The sequence below is a fragment of the Penicillium daleae genome, assembly GCF_028827525.1.
Source record: "Penicillium daleae strain IBT 16125 chromosome Unknown utg000009l_segment0_segment0, whole genome shotgun sequence".
Taxonomy (NCBI): Eukaryota; Fungi; Ascomycota; class Eurotiomycetes; order Eurotiales; family Aspergillaceae; genus Penicillium; species Penicillium daleae.
In genome coordinates, this window is record NW_026623157.1 from 2,557,396 (window position 1) to 2,579,122 (window position 21,727).

A 21,727-nucleotide genomic window follows, 5' to 3' on the forward strand; every position below is an offset into this window, starting at 1 on the left:
AGGCTCACACCAAAGTATTCAACCCTTTAGCTGAATACGCTAAGTGTACATGCACAAAAATACGAAGGTACAAAAAACGGTGTCATCGTCGGAGGCTGTCCAGTCGCGCTTGAAGGTCGTCATCCCCGGCATCACCTGCTCCACCACCTGTTCCGCCGCCGATAGCCTGAGCAACCCGAGTGCCACCTGTTGATTCTTGGTGTATCTCGCCCGACGGTGTCTCACCCAGCTTTTTTTAAAACGGTTAGCAGCTGATACGAGATCAAGGCCACGAGTAAAAGGACGAACCGCCTGGCTCAAATCAACACCAAGCCCATCAAGGACTTCCCTGACAATATCTTCGCCTTCTGCTTCATCATCCTCCATGCCGGTCGCTTCGTCAATCGCATCATCCATCATCTCCTGTCGTTCGTCCATGATTTCGTTTTCTCGTTCGAATTCCATCGTAATGCGCTGTAAGGCTGGGAGATTCATTTGACGATTCATGCTGCCCAACAGCATCGTTGCACCCTTCATAGACTGCATCATTTGCTCATTGCTCCGAACAGTCTGCATTGTATCACAGTGAGCCACTCGAGGATGTCATGGCATGGAGTGGGTTCTCTCGTACCTGAATGCGAAGCGAGATCGCCTGTAATTGTGTGCGCATTTGGTAGAATTTCTGGATATACCTGATGGTGCGGAGACAGTCAGTCGGTTTGGTCTGCGATAATCGAGGCGAACGGATGGCTGTCGGCCAAGTACCTTCTCGTCCGAACCAGATCCTTGGCCTGGATCTTGCAAGCTCCAATTTGGCCATTCTTAGCGCTCTTCTTGATATCTTGAACCAGTTTCTTCTCTTGGTTCTCCAGCTTGGTGCGTTCTCGGTCTAGTTCGCGCTGGGTTCGATCGAGGGCCCGCTGGTGCTTGCGCAGACGCTCCGCTGGCGTCATGCGCTTGCCAAAGGCCCATTCGACAATCTGCGACTTGAATCAGTAATGAGTCAATGCATAATACTGTAAGGGGTACCTCACATTCATGGTGGGGGTTGAGTAAAAGAGGAGAAGATCTGGAGAGAGCAGCTGGGGCCGGTCCTATTGACCAGACAGGCAGTGACATCAAGCGGGACAGTGGCACCGATCAGGTAAGATAACAGTAACTTACTGCCGGCCCAAACTTACCGCCCAGTCACATGCCAACCCTAAACCTGTTTAGGCTTTAGTCCCTGGCCTGCACGTCACCTTCCATGCAAAACTGCCCACATACAACTTTCGTCGATGGCCCTGCAACTCACCTTCAACCCGTCATGAGTCAGGATTACTTTCCGGGCGAAGGCTCCTCGAGGGCCGGTTCGTCTCGGTTCGCCGGCGAGGATGAAGAACGGAGTCCTTTTCCCCCCAACCCCCACCAGCTTACATGACTGTTGGTAGCGGTTCAACCTCGGCGAGTGCTACGGCTCTTATGACGTCTCTCAATAACGATTCAGGGTACGGCGGTAGTATCGCTGGTGATAGTGCTGCTGATATCGATGGAAGCGCTGCTTGGCGCGCTGGACTGTTGGAAGACAGACCGACCCCGGTGCACACCCCGACGCGCGCCGGCGAATGGAATCCTGCAGGTGAGCGGACTCGACTGGATGGCTACAACATATATTGGGGATAGACCTCACTGACATGAAGCCTTTTACTCAATGTAGCTGAGCATGAGAAGCAAATCGTTGCAAGCCATGTTCACCAACTTCTATAGTATGTCGATACTTTTTTTCGGCATTCCCATCCACAGGTACACTGACAAATATTACTCTTATAGCAACTCGAATCGAACTAAACTTGGTCGCGCAATCTCTCGGACCGTCGAGACGTTGAAGGAGCTCCAAGAAATGAATCGCCAGTGGCCTGCGCACTACCCATCCGTGCAGAATACTCCTCAATCACCCTCGGATCGGCCACAACTTTCGCACACGTACTCGGAATTCGGCCAGGATGGCAGCAGGCCGAATACTCCGCCACGGCCGGAGCTCAGACGCGCAGCAACTACAACCGGTGGAGACGACCTTGGAGAATCAAGCGCGGCTGCTGAACGCCGCGTGCCTGCTGGTCCCCGGTTGATAACTCCTCAGATCGCCCAAGAATTTTCGATTTTAAAGTTGGATCTGAAGTTAGGCGCGCTGTCTCAAGCGGAATTGGTACACTCTTTGGAAAAAACCTCGATTGCCTCGTTGCTTGATGGAAAGATCAGTCAAAGCATCAAGCACCTTTTGTCCCTGCGGGACCGGATTGAAGACACTTCCAGCAAGGTGCTGGTGACGGGAGACTTGAACGCCGGTAAATCCACATTCTGTAACGCTCTTTTGCGACGAAAGGTCTTGCCAGAGGACCAGCAGCCCTGCACCAGCATTTTCTGTGAAGTTCTCGATGCTCGCGAGAATGGCGGAATAGAGGAAGTGCACGCCGTTCACAAGGACACCCAGTACAACCGCAACGACGAGAGCACATACGATGTCTATCCCCTGGCGGAACTCGAAAACATCGTCATTGACAACTCCAAGTACATGCAGTGCAAGGTGTACGTGAAGGACGTGCGATCTATAGACGAATCTTTGCTCAACAACGGTGTGGTGGATATTGCTTTGATCGACGCGCCCGGCTTGAACTCAGATTCCCCTCAAGACAACGGCTGTCTTTGCTCGACAGGAGGAGATCGATGTCGTTGTTTTTGTGGTGTCCGCCGCTAATCACTTCACACTTTCGGCGAAGGAGTTCATTCTCAATGCTGCTCACGAGAAGGCCTACATTTTCATGGTTGTAAATGGCTTCGATCAGATTCGAGACAAGCAGCGATGTGAGCGCATGATTCTCGACCAGGTGGGCAAACTCAGCCCTCGCACCTACAAGGAGGCCGCTGAGTTGGTTCACTTTGTTTCGAGTAATGCTATCCCTGTCGCTCCTCCTGGATCTATCGCACAGTCCGGCTCAAGTAGTGGTGGCGGGGGCGATGGCGGTGATCCTCACAATGATGATGATGACGATTCCACGGGTAAAGGTAAAGGCAAGGGCAAGGAAAAGGAAAAGATCCAAGACTTTGAGAATCTGGAAGGGGCTCTTCGCCGCTTCGTCCTCGAAAAGCGGTCACGATCTAAGCTCGCCCCTGCTCGCACCTATTTGCTCAATCTTCTAGCCGATCTCAATTCCCTAGCCACTGTGAACCGTGACGTTGCTCAGTCAGAGCTGAAGCGAGTCATTGATGAGCTGGCTGAACTCGAGCCTGCTTATGAGAATGGCAAGAAGCAGAAGGCCGAGCTGGCGGAGGGTGTCAACAAAGCCATTGATGACTCCTGTGACGACGTTTACAACCACACTCGGGCTACTTTGACAGAAACTATCGCCCAAGTATCCAAGGCTGACCTCGGGGTCGAGTACCCTGGCATCTTTGCAGCGTTCCAATACGCGGAGGACTTGAAACACGCCATGCTCGAGCAAATCTCGTTGGCTGTCAACGGCTGTGAGGATTACGCTCGTGACAAGACCGTTCAAGGGGTTGGTTTCATTCAGAACATCGGCCTGTTGCATGTTGGCGAGGACAAGTTCTCCGCTCTCAACTTCCGGGCCGATCTTATGTTCCGTCGTGGCCGCCGTCATACCCTGGCTCGGCAGGTTGATACCGAGGTGGAACTCTGGGACTTCTTCGACGTTGCTGGTCTCTGGGAGCGTCAAGAGAAGATGGCCGGAACTGGTGTTGCAATGACCGCAGTCACTGTTCTCGGTAGCAGAGCCTTTGGTGGCTTCAGCTGGGTGGACAGCGCCTTGAGTGCTGCCAAGGTTCTTGGTCCGAACAACTTACGACGACTATTCTTCCCTGGTATTCTCGCTGCTGGTAAGTCTTTCTTTCGTTATCATGTTCCACAACTGCACGATCGCTAACTTATCGAACAGCTGTCTTGGCTACTGCTTACGTGCTGTCTACTATCCCGACAACTTTGCCTCCCCGTTTATCAAAGAAGATTGCTGCAACCCTTTCTGAGATGGACTACGTCCACTCTAATGCCAACCGCATCTCGACTGAGGTTCGACGCATCCTTCGCCTTCCAGCTAACAATCTCCAAGCAAGCCTGGCTCAGGATATTGAGGACCTTGGTCGTCGCAAGCAGGAAGTCAGCAAGGTCAGGCAAGAAAGCGAAGTTGCGACCAAGTACTTTGCCAATCTCTTCCGCGAGAGCGGAGAAAACCGCCGCTCTGTGGAAGACCTTGATCTCGACGGCCCCTTACCCGGTGCCATGGGTGCCTTCGACCCATAAGTGCCGTCCATGTAACAACAGCCATAACTCTCCTCACTCTTTTTACAGTCCTTTTTGCAACTCTCATCCATATCATTCCCGAGCATGTACATTTCCCAACCCCTACCTCACTTCTTTCTTCCGATATCCCTTCTCTTGCGTATGCCTTTTTTCCCAGTGGGCAACATGGCTGTTCTGATTACAGTTCAGCCCTAGTCCCATCCGTTTTGTGGCGTGTTTTGGCGTGCATCGGAACTTGTCCCAGTTTTTAGCCCATGATTCCCACCTGAATTCGACATTGTCATCTTGATCTTACACTTAAACTATCTGCCTATGACTAGCTATTAGATTGTTTTCCGTTCGGCTAGAATGGGCAATAAAAGATGAAAGCAATCCCCACCATATCTACTCAAGTTCAAGCTCACCATCTATCGTTAGTGCTCTCTCAAAACAACAGCAGTCTAAGAATTGGTTAAAAGTATTATCTACGCAGTAGGACACTAGCAATTCGCGCATTGGCGTATTGTTACAGCCCCGAAGGCTGCAGCTAAGGATCCAATTGAATACAGCATCGTTGGTCTTTCCAATGGATCCTCTGCAACACCCCGCCCATTTTTCCGATTGCTGATAGATATCCCCGCAGGAATCTCCGGCAGATGCGGGGCGGACTATGGTCCTGGGGTTTTCGGGTTAATGTCAGATGTTAGCGTGATTTTCAGGGTCCAACGCCAATCAAATGGATATACTACTCCAGGGGGGACTATTTCTGCTTCCCCGATACACTAATGATCTGCATGATGCCATCTGCGAGACCTACAAATTAGCCTATTTACGACTTCTGCTGACTTGAACATGTCTACTTCCATATTGTTGCCTTCTCTTACCCCGCGAGACATGACTTTATCTTAAATATCCGTTTATGCCACTCGGTGTCAATCTTCCGATGCCCCTTCAGAGCAACAAAATGAATCTTCTCTTTCTTTTAGCAACCTTGGGCTTTCAAATAGCCAACAAGCCAGTCTACGCTCACAATGCAACCTATAACAACCCTATTATTCCCGGATGGCATTCCGATCCTAGCTGCACGTTTGTGTCAGAATGGAACAACACCTTCTTCTGCACAACATCTTCATTCCTAGCCTTCCCAGGCTGTCCCGTTTTTGCAAGCACAGATCTTGTCCACTGGGATCTTATCAGCAATGCTCTCAACCATCCAGCACAGCTTCCACAAATCCAAACCTCGACAAATGCCCAGACGTTGGGTATTTTCGCTTCTACACTGCGTTTCCGTAATGGGACATTCTACTTGCTCACTGCATGGCTGGATACGGACAATCCAAGTACGGAGTTTGTCCTCTTCACGACCACTGATCCATTTGATGAGAGTGCGTGGACGAACGCGTTCCAGATCCAGAACCCTTCGGGTGCCATTGATCCCGATCTCTTCTGGGATGACGATGGCAGCGTTATCATGGCATTCTCCGGATCACCCATCAAAGCATCATACATTGACTTGGCTACTGGTAACGCGAGCGAACCGTTCGATATGTGGAATGGCACTGGCTACAACAATCAAGAGGGTCCACATTTATACAAAAAGGACGGCTACTATTATCTCCTTATCGCTGAGGGAGGCACAGAACTACACCATTCTTCCACAATTGCGCGGTCGAAGAGTATCAAGGGTCCTTGGGAAAGTTCACCACACAATCCCTTTGTCTCGGCTAGATATACAGATCGGTACTTCCAGACAGTCGGCCATTCGGATCTTTTCCAAGATGCTGAGGGCAATTGGTGGGGTATTGCATTGGCCACTAGAGCGGGACCGGCTCTGTACAATGAGAGTATCTATCCGATGGGTCGAGAGACGGTGTTATACCCAGTGAGTTGGCCAAAGGGAGACTGGCCACTAGCTGATCAAGTCATGGGCGAAATGAGTGGCCCTCTGCCGCCGAGATCTTCCAAGGCACATTCTGTTCCCACGTTCATGGGAGAGCCAGACATCGTGGACTTTGTGCCGGGCTCTTCAATCCCTACGCACTGGGTCTTTTGGCGAGCGCCAGCCAAGCCAGAGTCATTCACGATCTCGCCTCCGGGACATCCCAATACCCTTCAATTGATTGCCTCCAGAGCCAATCTCACAGGAGACGCATCTTTCAAAGCTCTAGATGGCTTGACTCTACTAGCTCGCCGCCAGACAAATACTCTCTTCGAATTCTCTGTGGATGTGCACCCTGGTTTCTATAAAGCTCAAGGAGACGAGATCGGCGTAACTGCCTTCCTACATCAAGATCACCATATTGACTTAGGACTTGTCTTCATGGGAGGATCTCCAAATTCCAAAGGAAGGGTGAACTTTCGCTGTCGGGCCACTGATTCAGACGCCACCAATTTCACCGTTCCATCTCCAGTGGTAACGCCTGTTCCCTCGTCATGGCTATCAGAGACCATTCGTCTCTATATCCGGGCTGAAAATGATACTCATTATCAATTATCGGCAGCGCCGGCTGCTCGGCCCCATGAATCTAGACTCTTGGCGGCGTTCACTGGGGCACTTATCAGTGGTCCTGATGTTTTCACTGGTAATCTACTTGGAGTTTACGCTACCACCAATGGCGGGAACCACACCATGGAAGGGTATGTCAGTCGGTGGAGGTATACACCCATTGCTCAACAGATCGACTACAATGATTTTGTACGGAGCTGGGAGCTTTGAGAAACGGTAACCTCTAGTATCTACAGATAGCCATAGCCAGGTTCTTTGATAGAGTCGACCTATTATTGATATTGATGCTAGTGCTTTAGAAAGAAGTGGTCCAGCTGTAAATGCATAAATGCTTGCGATATGCATGTTAAAAGCAAGAAGAAAAGAAAGCAAGATTTCTCTCAACAAGTCCATCGATTTCAATGCATCCTTGAAAGCAAACTCCATCATGAATGAATCATAACACAAGGACGCCTTTCCCAATGCAATGCCCTGTCCCGGTTGTATTATAATGATAGCCTCGAAACGCTCGTATCACTCATCATCAGTCGGTTTTGAAACGTGTTTTCGAGTCCTCCTCCCATGCCCCCACCCAACGTCCTCTAATTCCCGAACTTCACCAAGCATGTCAGAATGAGCCCTCTGGGGATTACCAGCTAATTTGCCAGCATTACGCAAGAATTCTGCCCGCATAGCCGCAGCGTCGGGGTCTTCGTAGTCTAACTGCGTCATTTGGGGCTCCTGGTTCTCTTCGTCTTCGTTGTCAAGCTGTGCGGGCAGGCGGTCTGCTAAAAAGTCGAATTTGGCACCGCTGAACATAGATGATAGACTTTGGTCGTTGCGGCTGTTGGTGCGGGAGAATGAATTTTCCCGTGTTGGTTCTGCACTTTCGACAGCCGAGCCGAGACCATCGTCGTTGAGGGTATCGATGGAGCTTGCTCGTGAGGCAGCACGATTGAGCTCAGTCGCTCGGTTTGATGAATGCGAGGGTGCACGTCCAAGGAGCGGTTTGCGTTTCCGTCGTTGGGGGTAGCTGCTATCTTCGGTAGTCATGCTCTCCGATTGCCGTCTTGATTTGGCAGCTTGGGCTTGCTGAAGAAGGCCCTTTAACGCGGTGTCTAGAGCGGATGAAGCGGCCGGCTTTGACTGTTTTGCAGGTTCTTCGGTGGGTGCCGCATCAGTATTCCTGGCTGGGGATGGAGACTGTGATTCTGCTACACTTGCTTGTGGTGCTTCGGCAGGCTCTTCGTCGGCGAAGCCGTCGCCAACTATAGGTATCACTCTGGGCTTGTCACGTTTTCCTGGTACCACACTTTTTGTCCGCTGCCCCGTAGCTGGCTCTTTTGATGTTTTGGAAGGCATCTCTCGAGCCTTCTCAGCCGGTGGATGCGTCTGCTTCCCATTGGCAGAGGCTCCACTCAGCTGCTCCCTGCTGCTCTTGCTTTGCGACACGGGTCTGCGTACAATGTACGGCTCAAAGGGCTTCTTCCGGCCCGTCTGCACGGATATCCAGAACCAATCAGCGGACACCGCAGGAACTCCCCATTCACTCGTATGTCGAAGTTTGTCATAGCTTGCGGTTTGGGGGTCATTACAAATAAGAACGGAGGCTTTGGGTGTTAAATATTCATCATATGACGCTCCCATCAAATCCACCAGCTTAGAGAGATGTAGAAGATCAATACGCGCAAAGCCAGTAGAGCATATCCGCATTCCCGAAAATCCTGGGATGGGGAACTTTGGAAACGGTGTGCTTGCAACGTGAGCTTCTGGTGGGACCAAGGCTCGGGCATCTAGGCACCTTTCCAGCCACATGTCCGTGACGATCTCGCATTCGAATGCCATGTCATCTGTAGACGGAATGTCCGACCTGGGAGTCTTATAAGGGACCATGACGTAAAGTCCTTGCCCTGTCTTTGGTATGCTAGGGCTGGAAAACTCAGTCAATGTATCGACACAATGAGCTGCATTGAATTCCAGATGGTGTCGGAGAACGCCTTTCTTAGAGGGAGTCAGTCTTGTTCGAGGAAGTCCAAGCGACTGAAGCTTACCTGCTTAGAAGTAAAGCCATGAATGTAGAAATAGCACCCGTCAAGGAACCCTTTTGGGACTTGAGCGAAAATTTCAGGTAGTCCACGCTGATCCATCGTTTCACTGAAAGTTGTCTCGCTCGCAAATGATTTGGCTGCCTGGATGAAAGGTTTGGGCCTTTCAGTATCGGGTCCCTCTGATTGATCGTTTCTTGATTCTGCCACCTCATTTGCAAATCCAGCACCAATAATGTCTCCCCAAATGTTTTCGTTTTGGCCGATGAGTTTAGTACTCGCCGTTCTGCGTAGCTTCTTCCTCGGTCGTGGATTCGACGAGCTATCATTGGCAGCTACCCTGACTTTTCCAAGTTGTAATTTCGCACTCATTGGTATCGTCCGATCCCACGCTCCCACGCCTTGCTCTTCCGGTGGTAGTGTTGGGTGATATTTGTCCTCGTCCAGGATCATCCCGCGCTCAAGGCAATCGTGAAACCACTTCACCGTGACAACTTTAATATTCCATTGCGTCGCGAACTTATACTTTTCACCCTCTGTACTGCGAGAAACGAGGTGGGTGACACTTTTGGTCAGGTCTTTCCTAAATTCCGCACCATTCTCCACGGCCATGTCATGCATCTGGGTTCGAAAGGCCACTAGGCACGTATGTCAGTCCAGTCAATGCTGTCAGGACTCGGCCTGGGCCAACTCACTATCGGAGAATCCTGTGATGCATATTGTGAGACCGAAAAGGGTAGGAAGCTCGTATTGTTTCACCAATGCTTGAATGTCTGTGTCCCCGCCCTGCATCCATGATTGCCGAACAGCTTCGATCCATTCTGGTCTCAATACGGTCACATCGTTCCGTTCACGAGCGACGAATTTGTATTTCGGAGAATCCGTCGCCCCGACGAGGAGGTGCGTTACGTCTGCTGTGAGGTCGGGTCGTTCGATTGCGCCCATCTCTTTCGCGACATTGCTAAGCTGGGTCTGTTGTTAGGGTTTGGACGCGTCAGTCGGGCGCCCTATGGGGTCTCCAATCTCGGGTTAATCATACTCTCTGTTCCAAAGGGACTGAGGTGAAGCAAATGACCGCGCCCATGAGCGGGTGCTCCTTGTCTGTAGTCCACTCTTGTTAGCATGACGCTGGGAGGAGGTGGTTTCGTCCATCTCACCCGAGGCCTCGATCTCAGCCATCCTTCATGGTCGGTGGATTCACCATGCGTATTCAGGTGAAAACACTGGCGAGGCACGCTCCTGTCGGTCAAAGCAAGGGCAATTGAGTCCTGAAGGCCAGTCTAATCCGGCGCGTCGCGATAATTGAAAAGTCACGTGTGACAGCCTTCGGTGATTTGTGGGGCCGCAACGGAGGAGGTAAGTACATCATACAATAATGCTGAACTTCTTGACTTTCAGTCTTTCTTGGTTTGTTAGGGATTCATAAGATAGAAAGTGGAAATTATATTTTACCACGGTCTTCCGGCAATTTTAATAAATATCTATGTCTGTTTTCACTATTGTTAGTTTTCGTGATTGAGATCATCCGATCTTGTCTTCGTTAGAGCGATGTATGCAAATATATAGCGCTGCACACTGGACCTTTTGCGTAGGACTTCTGTTACCACCGAGGTTCAACCTTGAACCACCGTAGATATGCCACACCAATGACCCCAATAGAGCTTCAGGACTAGTCTTGAGTGGAGATAGACAAGAGATTTGCTCTCAAGGGGTCAATCTTGAAACAGATTTGGTAGGTATGGACGCGAATGATCTAGATTTGTATGTACCGTACCATACCTGTCTTTGCAGCCTATGGCATGGTAATTGTTTACGGCTACTAAACATGATCAATAAGAATGCCCCTAAAAAAAAAGAAGATAAAACTCATTAAGCGTCAATTCTCGTAGATCAATTCAATGATCTTTTTTATTCTATGTACGATGAGCTCGAAAGCAGATGCCTGAGGCACGAAGAGGGTCTGGCGCGTGTCTCTGGTTCACGCGTCACAAAGAAACCCATCAACGCGCAAATTGGCAATCAGCTTCGATCTTATCCCCCCACGCCTCGCCCCAGGTCTGTTGTGGTTTATGCACGCTGCCAGGGCCAGTCCTCGCGGCACAGGAATCACCCGACTCCTCTCTTTGAATTGTTCCTCGAGACCGCCGAATCGTTCTACTTATTCGTCCGCACCGCCACGGCCAATCACCGAGGAATTCGCAATGTTTAAGAAAGCCGTCAAAGATCATCCTGGAGGGACATCTAAACCCCTTCAGTCTAATTTCCTCCGCGCAAACACCATCGTCTCCTCCAAACCAGCCCAGCCACAGTCCGCTGGCGTTAAACGAAAACTCGACTTGACCAATAGCGGGGAATCCACGCTGGGTTCCCTCCACAGTTCGGTCTATTTTGACGAGAATGACTTTGATGATGATCTGGATCTCGACATTGATGAGCCAATTGCGCTGAATATTCCGAGTGCCACAAGCACGACCTATGCGGCGAAGCCCGACCCCGTTACTTATCCGACCATCGACCTCACATCACCAGATTCCCGCGAACTGCCGCCGTTCCCGGCAAGTAAACCGCAGTCAGACATCGCGTATCCCGATCTGCCGCCTGCGTCCCAAGAACAGGCTGCGCCGCCCAGTAGCATCCAGTATCCGTGGTCGTCCTCCCCTCCCTCCCACTTCCAGCCGCCGCCTAAGCCACGTACGCTGCCGTGGCTGAAGGAGGCCAAGGAGGAGCCTCTCCAAGAAAAGAAGAGCAACCTGATCACGCCGAAACGCTCCAAGCCCGCAGAGCCTTGGAACAAGAGTGCGAGCGCCATCAAGGAGGAACAAAAGGAGCTTAGACGGGAATATAAGAAAAGCCAAAAGGCCGACGGGGCGCCGAAGCAGAAGGATAATGGCAGAGTGGACAAAGTCTTCCTCAGTGATGAACAACTGCACGTTGTAGAAGCTGTCGTTGGTCAAGGAAAGAGTATCTTTTTCACCGGCTCTGCAGGTACCGGAAAGTCAGTTCTCATGAGAGAGATCATCAAGAAGCTGCGGGAGAAGTACAAACGGGAACCGGATCGAGTTGCAGTGACGGCCTCGACCGGTCTGGCAGCCTGTAACATTGAAGGTGTTACCCTCCACAGTTTTGCCGGTATTGGGCTAGGCAAGGAGGCTGTTCCTGAACTGGTCAAGAAGGTGTGTATTTCCGTCCTGCAGACCAGGATATTTAAAGGCTGACATTGATTACGTCGAAAGATCAAAAAGAACCAAAAAGCTCGGAACCGTTGGCTCCGTACTAAGGTCCTGATCATTGATGAAGTGTCAATGGTTGATGGAGACTTGTTTGACAAACTTGAGGAGATTGCTCGGCGAATTCGGAACAATGGTCGTCCATTTGGAGGAATTCAGCTAGTGGTAACTGGCGACTTTTTCCAATTACCCCCTGTGCCAGAAGGCCATGGCCGTGAAGCGAGATTTTCCTTCGCTGCAGCTACTTGGAACACTACGATTCAACATACCATTCTGTTAACGCATGTCTTCCGACAAAAAGATCCGGAGTTTGCCTCGATGCTGAATGAAATGAGACTGGGCAAAATCAGTCCTAAGACAATTGAGGCATTCCGGAAGCTCTCTCGGCCCCTTGATTTTCACGACGCTCTCGAGGCGACCGAATTGTATGACATTCTACTCTGGCAGTTGCCTTGGACTTACTAATCGGGTTTAGGTTTCCAACTCGTTCTGAAGTCGAGAATGCAAATTCTCAACGGATGGGTCGACTCTCTGGCGAGGTGATGACCTTCAATGCAGTTGATTCAGGAACGATTCAAGATCCCCAGCACCGTGAAAAGCTCCTGTCCAACTGCATGGCGCCAATGACTATCCACCTCAAGAAAGGTGCTCAGGTCATGCTCATCAAGAACATGGAAGACACCCTCGTCAACGGCTCCATCGGACGGGTTGTGGCTTTCATGGATGAGTCCACCTTCGACCTTTACAAGGACAATGAAGGCATCTTCGTGGTTGGGGCCGATAACGACGAGGAGGAGGCGGCTCTACGTGCGCGAAAGAAGCTTAAGCCCATGGCCCACAAAGAAGGCGGAGTCGCAGTGACACGAAGATGGCCACTTGTAAGCTTTGTTCAGCCTGATGGGACAGAGAGACATCTACTTTGTCAACCAGAAGCCTGGAAGATTGAATTGCCCAACGGCGAAGTCCAAGCTCAGCGCCAGCAGGTGCCTTTGATTTTGGCTTGGGCCTTGTCCATTCACAAGGCCCAAGGCCAGACCCTCCATCGGGTAAAGGTCGATCTGGGCCGAGTGTTTGAGAAGGGACAGGCTTATGTGGCTCTGAGTCGTGCCACTTCCCAGGCTGGCTTGCAGGTTATGCGATTTGAGCCGCGCAAGGTTATGGTACATCCTAAGGTGACAGAATTCTACTCCAACTTGGTGTCCATCACCCAGGTCATTCACGCTAAAAAGAAAAAGTCAAGTGTTGATGACTTTGAGGATGAGCTATGATGTGTGACTTGGGCGATGGAACCATGCAAGAGTTGCGAATTTGTCTGTAATGTTTTCATTGGAGCTGTGGCGCTCATATATCATTCAAACATAGCGATATCCCATGATCATGATGTATTGTCGGGCAAAATTAGCACTTCTCTGGAATGATTTATCTCTCCATGTAGACCACTAGTATGTTTAAACTCGCGACGCGTCTTCTATAGTTCCGTTTCGGAGTTTTGACGCGCCATCCCCCACAGTATGCTTATCGATAAGTACATACACGTGACCTGACATAGGCATCGGCCTTGAGATGAAGTCGTCCGAGCTTTCTTGTCTTATATACAACAAGTTTGCTTCTGTTCACTTCGACATCATCCCATATCAATTGAATCTTCACATGACTTAGCTGTCTCTAGGGGTTTTCAGTGACTCTCGGTGACCATGGCTTCCGAGTTCATCGGCTACAACGTAGTCGTGACCCTGCAAGTTGGGAAGCTTCAAGGGCAGGTCGCCAATGTGATCGGACAGACCTTACTGCTCGAAAATGGTATAATACGGGATCCTGGTCCAGTTTTTGCTGAAATTTGCACTAACTCTCTTTACGCACAGTCACTCTCCTGTGGAGTGGTCAGCACCATGCTCAATATTCGATTGATGCCTCCGCCATAATCGATCTGTCGCTGGAGTCGACCAAACCAGCCCCACTGCCGCACCAACATACAGCCCAAAGGCCTCAGGTGGCTGCACCTGTCTTACCTGGACCCCCTCCCTCGCAGCCTTTCGCTGACCCCGCGATCCTGAGCTTCTCCAAGCCCCCTTCCCAGCTCCCCGCACAACCCGCACAGGCTCCATTTGCGGAGTCGAGTATCGCGCAAGGTCCAGTTTCAGTCAGCGCATCTTTGACTGAGCCATTCAGCAGTCTAGAGCTGAACACGAAGGCTGTGCGAGGGGGAGGACCTGGAACCTCGCATGCAAAGGAGCCTCAGGTTGCACAGAGCCTGACGACACCCACAAAGCAGACACCGAAGCGAAACCGACGCGGAAATGAGGACGGATTCATCAAACACGGCGCTGCAGCAAGCACAAATCCCAAGAGCAAAGGCTGGCGCCAAACTGCGTTTGTGGAACCCGTATACTCAGCCAACCAAGGATCACCTGAACATGCAGCGCACTCTGGCGCGAAGCTTCGCAAGAAGAAGTCACGCCGTGCTTACGCTGAAGACCCGAGTGGGTGGGCTACGGAGGATGCAACCGACATCCAAGAACTTGGGGAATTTGATTTCCAGAGCAATCTGTCCAAATTTGACAAGCGGCGTGTCTTTGAGGAGATCCGCAACGATGATACCACGGCCGACGAGGCTCGCCTTGTCAGCTTCAACCGTCGGCCAAAGCCCGGTACGAATGGCGGAAAGAACCTCCACTGGACGGAGAATGTGCTTGATAGCCCTCCAAACAGTGATACTGCCGACGATGTCGAAGGTATTAGTGATGCCAGACACAGCAGTGAGAACATCTCCGGACGTGAACGGTCGAGAGCTTCTGGACGCATCCAAACCTCTCGCAAGAGCAGTACAATTATGGCCCAGCCTATGGTGCCTCAGATCAGTGCGCTTGGGCGTAGCCAGCTCAACACCTCGCGCGCTGCAAGCCCTCGGCCAAGCCGATCTTCTGGGTCACCTATGGTTGGAGTCAACCCAGCTGGTGCATCACTGCGACTGACTACGACCAACCGAAGCTGTCCCACTGTGAGCCCACTGCAGACCCTCGAGGTTGAGCAGATTGCCGTAGCAGAGTTCGGCTTGTCAGAGGATATCCTCACTGAAAATGCCGGACGAGGAATCGCGGAAGCTGCAGTCTCCCTGCTGTCTAACGATGCGGCTGCTCCAACCATTCTGATCATAACCGGTAACCACCGCACCGGCGCAAGAGCAATTTCTGCTGCTCGCCACCTGCGGAGCCGTGGACACCGTGTCACCGTATGTCTGCTCGGACTGGAGCACGAAGAGGAGTTGCTCGAGAATTGCCGCAAACAGCTGGATATTTTCCGGAAAATTGGAGGTCGAGTGCTTAAGTGGGAGGACCTCTCAGCGCGTCTCGCTACCGCCGACTTGGCTCCTGACTTGGTCATCGATGCCCTGTTCGGGATGCACCTTGCGTTCGATGACCTCCGGACTGACGACCAAGGCGTTGCGTTTGAGATGATTGCTTGGGTGAACCGTAGCAATGTCGAAATCCTCTCTGTCGATGTTCCGTCGGGGATGTCGGCTTCTAGTGGTACGTAGTATACTCATGCCCTCCCTTTATTTTTGACTCGACTAATCACTGGACGTAGGTGAGGTGACAATGGCTGATGGCGGTCGACTGTGCGTGAACGCCTCATCGGTGGTTTGCCTCGGGGCCCCGAAGACCGGAATTCTCAATGCTCTACTCTCCGGCGAAGGAGATTCATGGAACCTTACCGTGGCCGATATTGGTATTCCGCAAATTGTGTGGCGCAAGTATGGCACTCGTCGCCGACACGGTATCGACTTCGGCAACCGATGGGTGGTGCCACTACGGCTGCAGACACTGGCAGCATAAGTATCTCAACAGATCTAGCTCCATCTGCATTGATCTCGGACCAAAAATAACTCATCGCAGGCATTTGTTCCTGGCTTGATAGGGATTGATAGGAAGCTTATTGCACTGTTGGCGTCCCTATCAATTGTCTCTATTCACGGAAGCACTTTGTACATGTATGATTAGCGACTGCACAATTTCAATAACCAATTTATGTATCACTCCTACTTCGTCTGACAAGTGACAAGTTGTTCTCCGGTAGCAAGTAATCTAGAGCCGCTTGGCACATAAAGTGTCGGTACAGTTCACATGTCGCAAAGTTGATGTGTCTCTCTAATACGACCGCTACACTTTCCTGACATCCAGTTTGCGCAGATTTGCTGATATTTTTCACTTGAGCTACAGAGTAAGTTTTTCTGCTGCTTTAATAAGGTCTTCCACGGTGGACCGTGCAATGACTTTCAGGCCTGGATCAGAAGCAGTCGACGTCAAATCCGATGGAACAGAGTGGACCACGTAATCCGCTGCCAATGACGCCGCGTCAGTCGCAGTCCAGTATGCACCATCGAGTTGATCCATGATTGCAGCTGTCTTGGGCGTGATATGATCATTATTGACCTTTCTAGCCCTCAGTAGGAACCCAATGATCTTGAGAAAAGCTTTGCCCAATCGTCCCCATCCGATGGCCATGTTCCAGAGGCCTAAAACACTGCTTTCAAGAACTTTCATCCACTTCATTTCGCTCGGACTTAACCGAGCGATTGCGTGGATTCCTGCGACACAGAGGTAGTGCAGCATGACGATCGGGACGGATTTCCATCCGTGAAAATGTTTGTAGTAAAGGATGAGCGACCCCAGTGCCTCTACAGCGCTGGACTTGATTTCCGCAGCCTCGAAGGCGGGCTCTCCTTGTGGCTGTTTGAGTGAATACTCCTCGAACACATCACACAGGTTTATCACTGTACAATGGTAGTACATTCTGCGAGTGATTTAGCAAAACGGGTCATTCTGGTGGGATAGGGAAAAACGCACCGTAAGCACAGATTGTGCGGGGTGCTATTTCGTCCTTGCAGAATTTCAGGTGGTAGCTCTTGATCCCATTGTAAGAGCTTCCAGTATATCTCACATCCTCGAGTCCAGCTGTCTTCAGTTGGAGTGGAATCGCGCAACTTGAGCGAGAGAGCCGCAGTTTCATTAACCAGATCTGCTAGCTTGCCGCGAAACCGAGCAATATTATATGTATTTGACGCGAATATTGGAGTCTGAAAAGGGTAGGGGCTCCACATATGACTCTCATCAAGGGACGCTGCTTCTTCGGGAGAGAAGACTATTGATGGCGGCTGAGGCCATTCGCTATATTTCTTGTATACCTGGGAAGCCAGACTATGTTTTGTTAGCGGGGCAAGTTGCAAGAAGGGGGAAAGTGTGCGTCGAGGATGAGAAGGCGCCGGTTGCGTATTTGTGAACTTACGATTGAACATCGAAAACACCCCATGATATCAATTTCTGGGCTCTTGCCATACTGCGTCTCAGATCATCATCAACGCATTGAAAATAAGGGGCGCCATCTTTGTGTAAATCAGTCTGGTAGTACATGGCCGCCCCTCTCATGATGAGTTCAGTACCCAATCGATCGGTTCCAAAAGTACAACATAGTAAGCCAAGCAGGATACCAGATTGTAGCGTCGGGATATCAATTGTTTCCTTCTCCCGAGCCCAAAGTCGAAGAATCTCATCATAGAGCTTTTGTCCGAGTGCCTTTTCTTGCCGTCTATCTGTAAATGAATGGAGTCCATATGAGAAGCTCTGATAGAAGTCAGCCGCTGCAGAAATGGGTGAACGCTTCACACCTACACAGCCAAACAAAAGAAGAATGTGGACCAGAAGTGGCGAACAAAATCTTGTAGCACGCGTTTCTAGATCATGGATAAAAAGCTCTTGATCGATCAAATGCCAAGTCGGGTTCTCCCAGGTGAAGTAGAATGATAGCAAATGACTCGCCACATCGTCCTCAACAAGTGAGGTCCAGTGCCGTATGGACTTCGTCTGAATTAGAGGCTGGCGCTGGAGAGAAAGGCCTTCTCCGAAACGATTATCCCGATAGGTAATGTGCATTCGTTCTAGATTGAGGTTGAATTTCAGGCTAGGAGAACTTTGAGGCAAACGTGCTGACTGTCGTAAGGCCGCGAGAAATTCCGGATGCCGTTCCTGTTCCAATCATCGTTGGCCTCTTCCATTGCGACCCATACGAATTCTGGACAAGACTTACGGATATCAGTTTCAGAATGGGCTTGAGATTCTTTTGGGGACAATGCAAGAGGACATCACCCAGCACGGATTCGTAGTCTTGAACCCTTTCCTCCAGGCGTTGGAGGTCTATCTGTCGCGCTTCACGTTTCGAGGCCGAATAGAGGCAAGGACTCCCGATGGCGCTACAATATTCACATGCTGGGCGTTGCCCATTGCACCTCAGTTTGATTTGGCGACAGGCATCACAAGCCCGAGCTACGCGTTGACGTTTCGCCAGTGGAGGTTTGCGCGATATCCGAGGAATGGCAACTTTGTAGTGAGCATTACCTCCAGGCTCATTGGGCCAGCTGCTCATGGCTTCTTTCCGGTGATGTGGTCTGGTCCGATGGCACAGTAAGATGAATAAGAGATGATTCGTAACTGTAAATAGCAATTTCGACCACACTGTCTACAACGCTCTTCGACGTCTTCGCCGCCGTTGGACGTGCCTAGCAAGTATGCAAGCCCTTTGTAACACAGACAGACGGAGGTACCCTGTGGCACTCTCGTCCACTGCAGGACAAGTGTTGAGAAACAGTCGATCAGGGGAGAAAGGTGATGCTGAAGGGGCCCATTGGTGTGGCCTTGAGCGGCTATCTTGGGGTCTTTGCCAGAATATGATGTAAGGACTGTGTACAAGGTTGGGGTTCGAGAGGCTGATAAAATCTCCACCCAATAAGCTTGGAGCGGAAAGGCTCCACTACTACTGCATCTAGTTAGTTAACGTTACAGAGATTTGTACATATGACTAAGTACTCTAAGTGAAAGTCTATTGTTCCTCTTTCGGATGAATTCACACAGCAAAGGCCATCTTCTTTAGTTATTATGAACACTATCACCATAGTCAACCACCATGGACCACGACGGAGCGATAGCGTAGGTAATAACCAAATGTTTGGAAATAGAACGCGGAAATACGGATAGTCCGTCTTGAAACGAGATATGGACACCCTTGGCTTGGGTAATGAGAAAGACGAGAACGTTGTAGGAAGCTGAGTGTAGTGATCTAGATAGGTTAGAGAAGGGATAGCAGTCAATGGGATTATTTTAAAGAAGGAATCGTTCTTGAATGAAGCTTATTTCCATGTTGTCATACCAGAGGAGCTTATTCCAGTTACAAACTACTGTAATGGCACGTGACTGTGCTTGTACAGTGCAATAAACTAAGCTTGACCCAAATAAGTTAGTCCACCGTCATTCTACGGCCTTTTCAAGTCGCCGAGGAACTGCGTTTCAAATGAAGCTTAAGCTTCAATCAACATGGGTAAAGGTAGGTTTTGCGCACCGATTAACTCGTTTGATGAACCCACTGACATTATTTGATTAATTACAGGAACGGACAAGCTTTACGTACGCCCCCTCCTAACTGACCTTCGCCCTTGGGCCACCCCACTGTCATCGCATCGGTACTGACGATTGTCTTAACACAGATCACACACTCCGAGTGGGCATCAGAAGATGCATTCTCAGCCAGCGCAGGCGCTGGTGTTGCCAAAGCTCGACAAGGAGGCTCTCATGCGACATTCAAGCGTCTACCGTTCAATTTTTGCTCTCTCTCCCTCCAGCCGTTTTCTCACCCGGTCTGCACTCAAACGGGAACGATCTTCGACCTGACCAACATATTGCCATGGATCAAAAAACATGGAACGAATCCGGTAGATGGATCGCCGCTGAAGGGCTCCGACTTGATCAAGCTCACCATCGCGAAGAACGAGGACGGCGAATACGTTGATCCCGTGACGTACAAGGTCCTGACGGACAACACGCACATTGTCGCATTGCGCAACACGGGCAATGTCTTTGCCTGGGATACCGTAGAGCGGTTGAATATCAAGGGGAAAATGTTGCGCGATCTCGTCACGGATGAGGAGTTTACTCGCAAAGATATCATCACCCTGCAGGACCCGCAAAATGTCGAGTCGCGCAATCTCAGCTCATTCAACTACCTCAAAGAAGGCGAAACGGAGATTCCTGGACAGAGTCAACCTGCAGGAAGTGTCAATGCCAATGCGCTGGGTAGTTCCGCGAAGATCTTGAAGGCAAAGGAGGCGGTGGCCAAGGCGCGCACAGAACGGGCCCAGCAACAAGCCGGTTCAGCTGCTTCGAAAGCAGTATCTAAAGCTGACGCTTTCGGAACGACGGTCTCCAAGTTGGGGGCGACTCAAACTGGAAAACCCACTCCCTATAACGCCGCACGGTTCACGACTGGCAAAGCCGCGGCTTCGTTCACAAGCACTGGGTTGACGCCTCATACATCGGCCGAGCTGGCGCTCCTATCAGAAGAAGAGTACATGCTAAAGCGAGGAAGGGTAAAGGCCAAGGGCTATGCGCGGATCGATACCACTGCGGGGCATCTTAATGTGGAGTTATATGCGGAATATGCTCCCAAGGCCGTCTGGAATTTTATTCAGCTGGCGAAGAAAGGCTACTACAAGGATGTCACCTTTCACCGAAACATCAAGGGCTTTATGATCCAAGGTGGAGATCCTACTGGTACGGGCAGAGGCGGCGAAAGTATTTGGGGCAAGTACTTTGCCGATGAGTTTGAGGGTCCATTGAAACATGACGGACGCGGCACGCTCAGTATGGCGAACAAGGGCAAGAACACAAATAGCAGTCAATTGTAAGTCTGAACACTGCTCCAGTGTCCAAACAAGACCTGCTCACACGCATATCTAGCTTCTTCGCCTATCGAGCTTTGCCTCACCTTGACCGCAAGCACACTGTCTTCGGCCGACTGATTGATGATCCTTCTCCCTCATCTACTACTCTCAACGCCCTCGAGACACACCCCGTGGAAGCAAATACCAATCGACCCACCCCCGAAGTCCGTATCAAGAATGTGACCGTCTTCGTGGATCCCTTCGAGGACTTTTTAAATCAGAAGCGTGCGGAAGGAACCCAAGAAATTGATGCCGAAGACGCCGATGGCGATGGGACTAGTCGACGTGTGGACGACGACCGTGTTACTTGGACGGGGAAGCGAGTCCGGGGTGCTGGCGCAGATTCCAGTGCAGAGGGCCAAGGCGGTGTTGGTAAATATCTAAAAGCCGCACTGGCTGACCGGGGCGGCGAGGAAGATGAGATTGTGGAATATGTGGACGAGGAACCCGAGCCTGAACCGGTACGCAAGAAGGCCAAGGGAACAGGCGGCTTCGGAGACTTTAGTTCGTGGTAATCGGTCCTATTCAATTTGTTTCATCTCCACCTTTGTCTTGGCGCTACGGCATCTGTGTGAACATGGTGGTTTCTTGTATAATTTCTTTTTGTTAAAAGAAAGGCGATACGGGACAGGAAATCATTTAGGTGAGAGTTAGAAGGCCATTTGAGATGGGAAGATATCATGAAGGTTCCTTGAAGAGTGTAAGACTTCACACTGCTGCTAGCCAGCCATTCTACGTCACCAAGGATGAAGGGCCTCGTAGTAACTGTCCAAGGCTGTTCTGTTTTTGTGGTCCTTCGTTAGAAAGTAGTCGGTTCTCAAGTTCTCAGCCTGCTTGCCAATGTCCAATGCATCATCGAGCCTACAGAAAGCTATCCCGGAGGATCTTGTACACTGGAAATGGGAATAAACTACATTTCCAAGCCTAAACTACATTTCCAAGCCTAAAAAACCT

General features: G+C 50.6%; 8 protein-coding genes across 8 annotated transcripts; 5 read left to right on the forward strand and 3 right to left on the reverse strand.

The window, feature by feature from the left end:
- Nucleotides 1-82: 82 nt before the first annotated feature.
- Nucleotides 83-1,019, reverse strand: N7458_012078 (ESCRT-III subunit protein DID4; the record flags this gene model as incomplete). The annotated part of the gene is made up of 5 exons (XM_056915460.1): nucleotides 83-229; nucleotides 289-549; nucleotides 611-671; nucleotides 745-959; nucleotides 1,014-1,019. The coding sequence occupies 5 exons, from the start codon at nucleotides 1,017-1,019 to the stop codon at nucleotides 83-85; spliced, it is 690 nt and encodes a 229-aa protein (XP_056760214.1).
- A 266-nt stretch (nucleotides 1,020-1,285) lies between these two features.
- Nucleotides 1,286-4,273, forward strand: N7458_012079 (mitofusin; the record flags this gene model as incomplete). The annotated part of the gene is made up of 6 exons (XM_056915461.1): nucleotides 1,286-1,364; nucleotides 1,391-1,597; nucleotides 1,676-1,724; nucleotides 1,789-2,596; nucleotides 2,637-3,852; nucleotides 3,912-4,273. The coding sequence occupies 6 exons, from the start codon at nucleotides 1,286-1,288 to the stop codon at nucleotides 4,271-4,273; spliced, it is 2,721 nt and encodes a 906-aa protein (XP_056760215.1).
- Nucleotides 4,274-5,216: 943 nt separating this feature from the next.
- N7458_012080 (uncharacterized protein) lies at nucleotides 5,217-6,968 on the forward strand (the record flags this gene model as incomplete). The annotated part of the gene is made up of 1 exon (XM_056915462.1): nucleotides 5,217-6,968. The coding sequence occupies one exon, from the start codon at nucleotides 5,217-5,219 to the stop codon at nucleotides 6,966-6,968; it is 1,752 nt and encodes a 583-aa protein (XP_056760216.1).
- Nucleotides 6,969-7,271: 303 nt separating this feature from the next.
- On the reverse strand, nucleotides 7,272-9,961 carry N7458_012081 (uncharacterized protein; the record flags this gene model as incomplete). The annotated part of the gene is made up of 5 exons (XM_056915463.1): nucleotides 7,272-8,738; nucleotides 8,789-9,420; nucleotides 9,478-9,748; nucleotides 9,822-9,883; nucleotides 9,940-9,961. The coding sequence occupies 5 exons, from the start codon at nucleotides 9,959-9,961 to the stop codon at nucleotides 7,272-7,274; spliced, it is 2,454 nt and encodes an 817-aa protein (XP_056760217.1).
- Nucleotides 9,962-10,983: 1,022 nt separating this feature from the next.
- Nucleotides 10,984-13,277, forward strand: N7458_012082 (ATP-dependent DNA helicase PIF1; the record flags this gene model as incomplete). The annotated part of the gene is made up of 3 exons (XM_056915464.1): nucleotides 10,984-11,955; nucleotides 12,016-12,434; nucleotides 12,485-13,277. The coding sequence occupies 3 exons, from the start codon at nucleotides 10,984-10,986 to the stop codon at nucleotides 13,275-13,277; spliced, it is 2,184 nt and encodes a 727-aa protein (XP_056760218.1).
- Nucleotides 13,278-13,703: 426 nt separating this feature from the next.
- N7458_012083 (mRNA decapping enhancer EDC3) lies at nucleotides 13,704-15,842 on the forward strand (the record flags this gene model as incomplete). The annotated part of the gene is made up of 3 exons (XM_056915465.1): nucleotides 13,704-13,809; nucleotides 13,872-15,536; nucleotides 15,595-15,842. 3 exons carry the CDS (start codon nucleotides 13,704-13,706, stop codon nucleotides 15,840-15,842), a joined length of 2,019 nt encoding a protein of 672 aa, XP_056760219.1.
- Nucleotides 15,843-16,220: 378 nt separating this feature from the next.
- N7458_012084 (putative C6 transcription factor) lies at nucleotides 16,221-18,426 on the reverse strand (the record flags this gene model as incomplete). Its single annotated transcript, XM_056915466.1, has 5 exons — nucleotides 16,221-16,800; nucleotides 16,854-17,204; nucleotides 17,293-17,627; nucleotides 17,676-18,029; nucleotides 18,091-18,426. 5 exons carry the CDS (start codon nucleotides 18,424-18,426, stop codon nucleotides 16,221-16,223), a joined length of 1,956 nt encoding a protein of 651 aa, XP_056760220.1.
- A 944-nt stretch (nucleotides 18,427-19,370) lies between these two features.
- N7458_012085 (PPIL2 family peptidylprolyl isomerase) lies at nucleotides 19,371-21,288 on the forward strand (the record flags this gene model as incomplete). Its single annotated transcript, XM_056915467.1, has 4 exons — nucleotides 19,371-19,380; nucleotides 19,444-19,460; nucleotides 19,541-20,733; nucleotides 20,790-21,288. 4 exons carry the CDS (start codon nucleotides 19,371-19,373, stop codon nucleotides 21,286-21,288), a joined length of 1,719 nt encoding a protein of 572 aa, XP_056760221.1.
- Nucleotides 21,289-21,727: the final 439 nt, after the last annotated feature.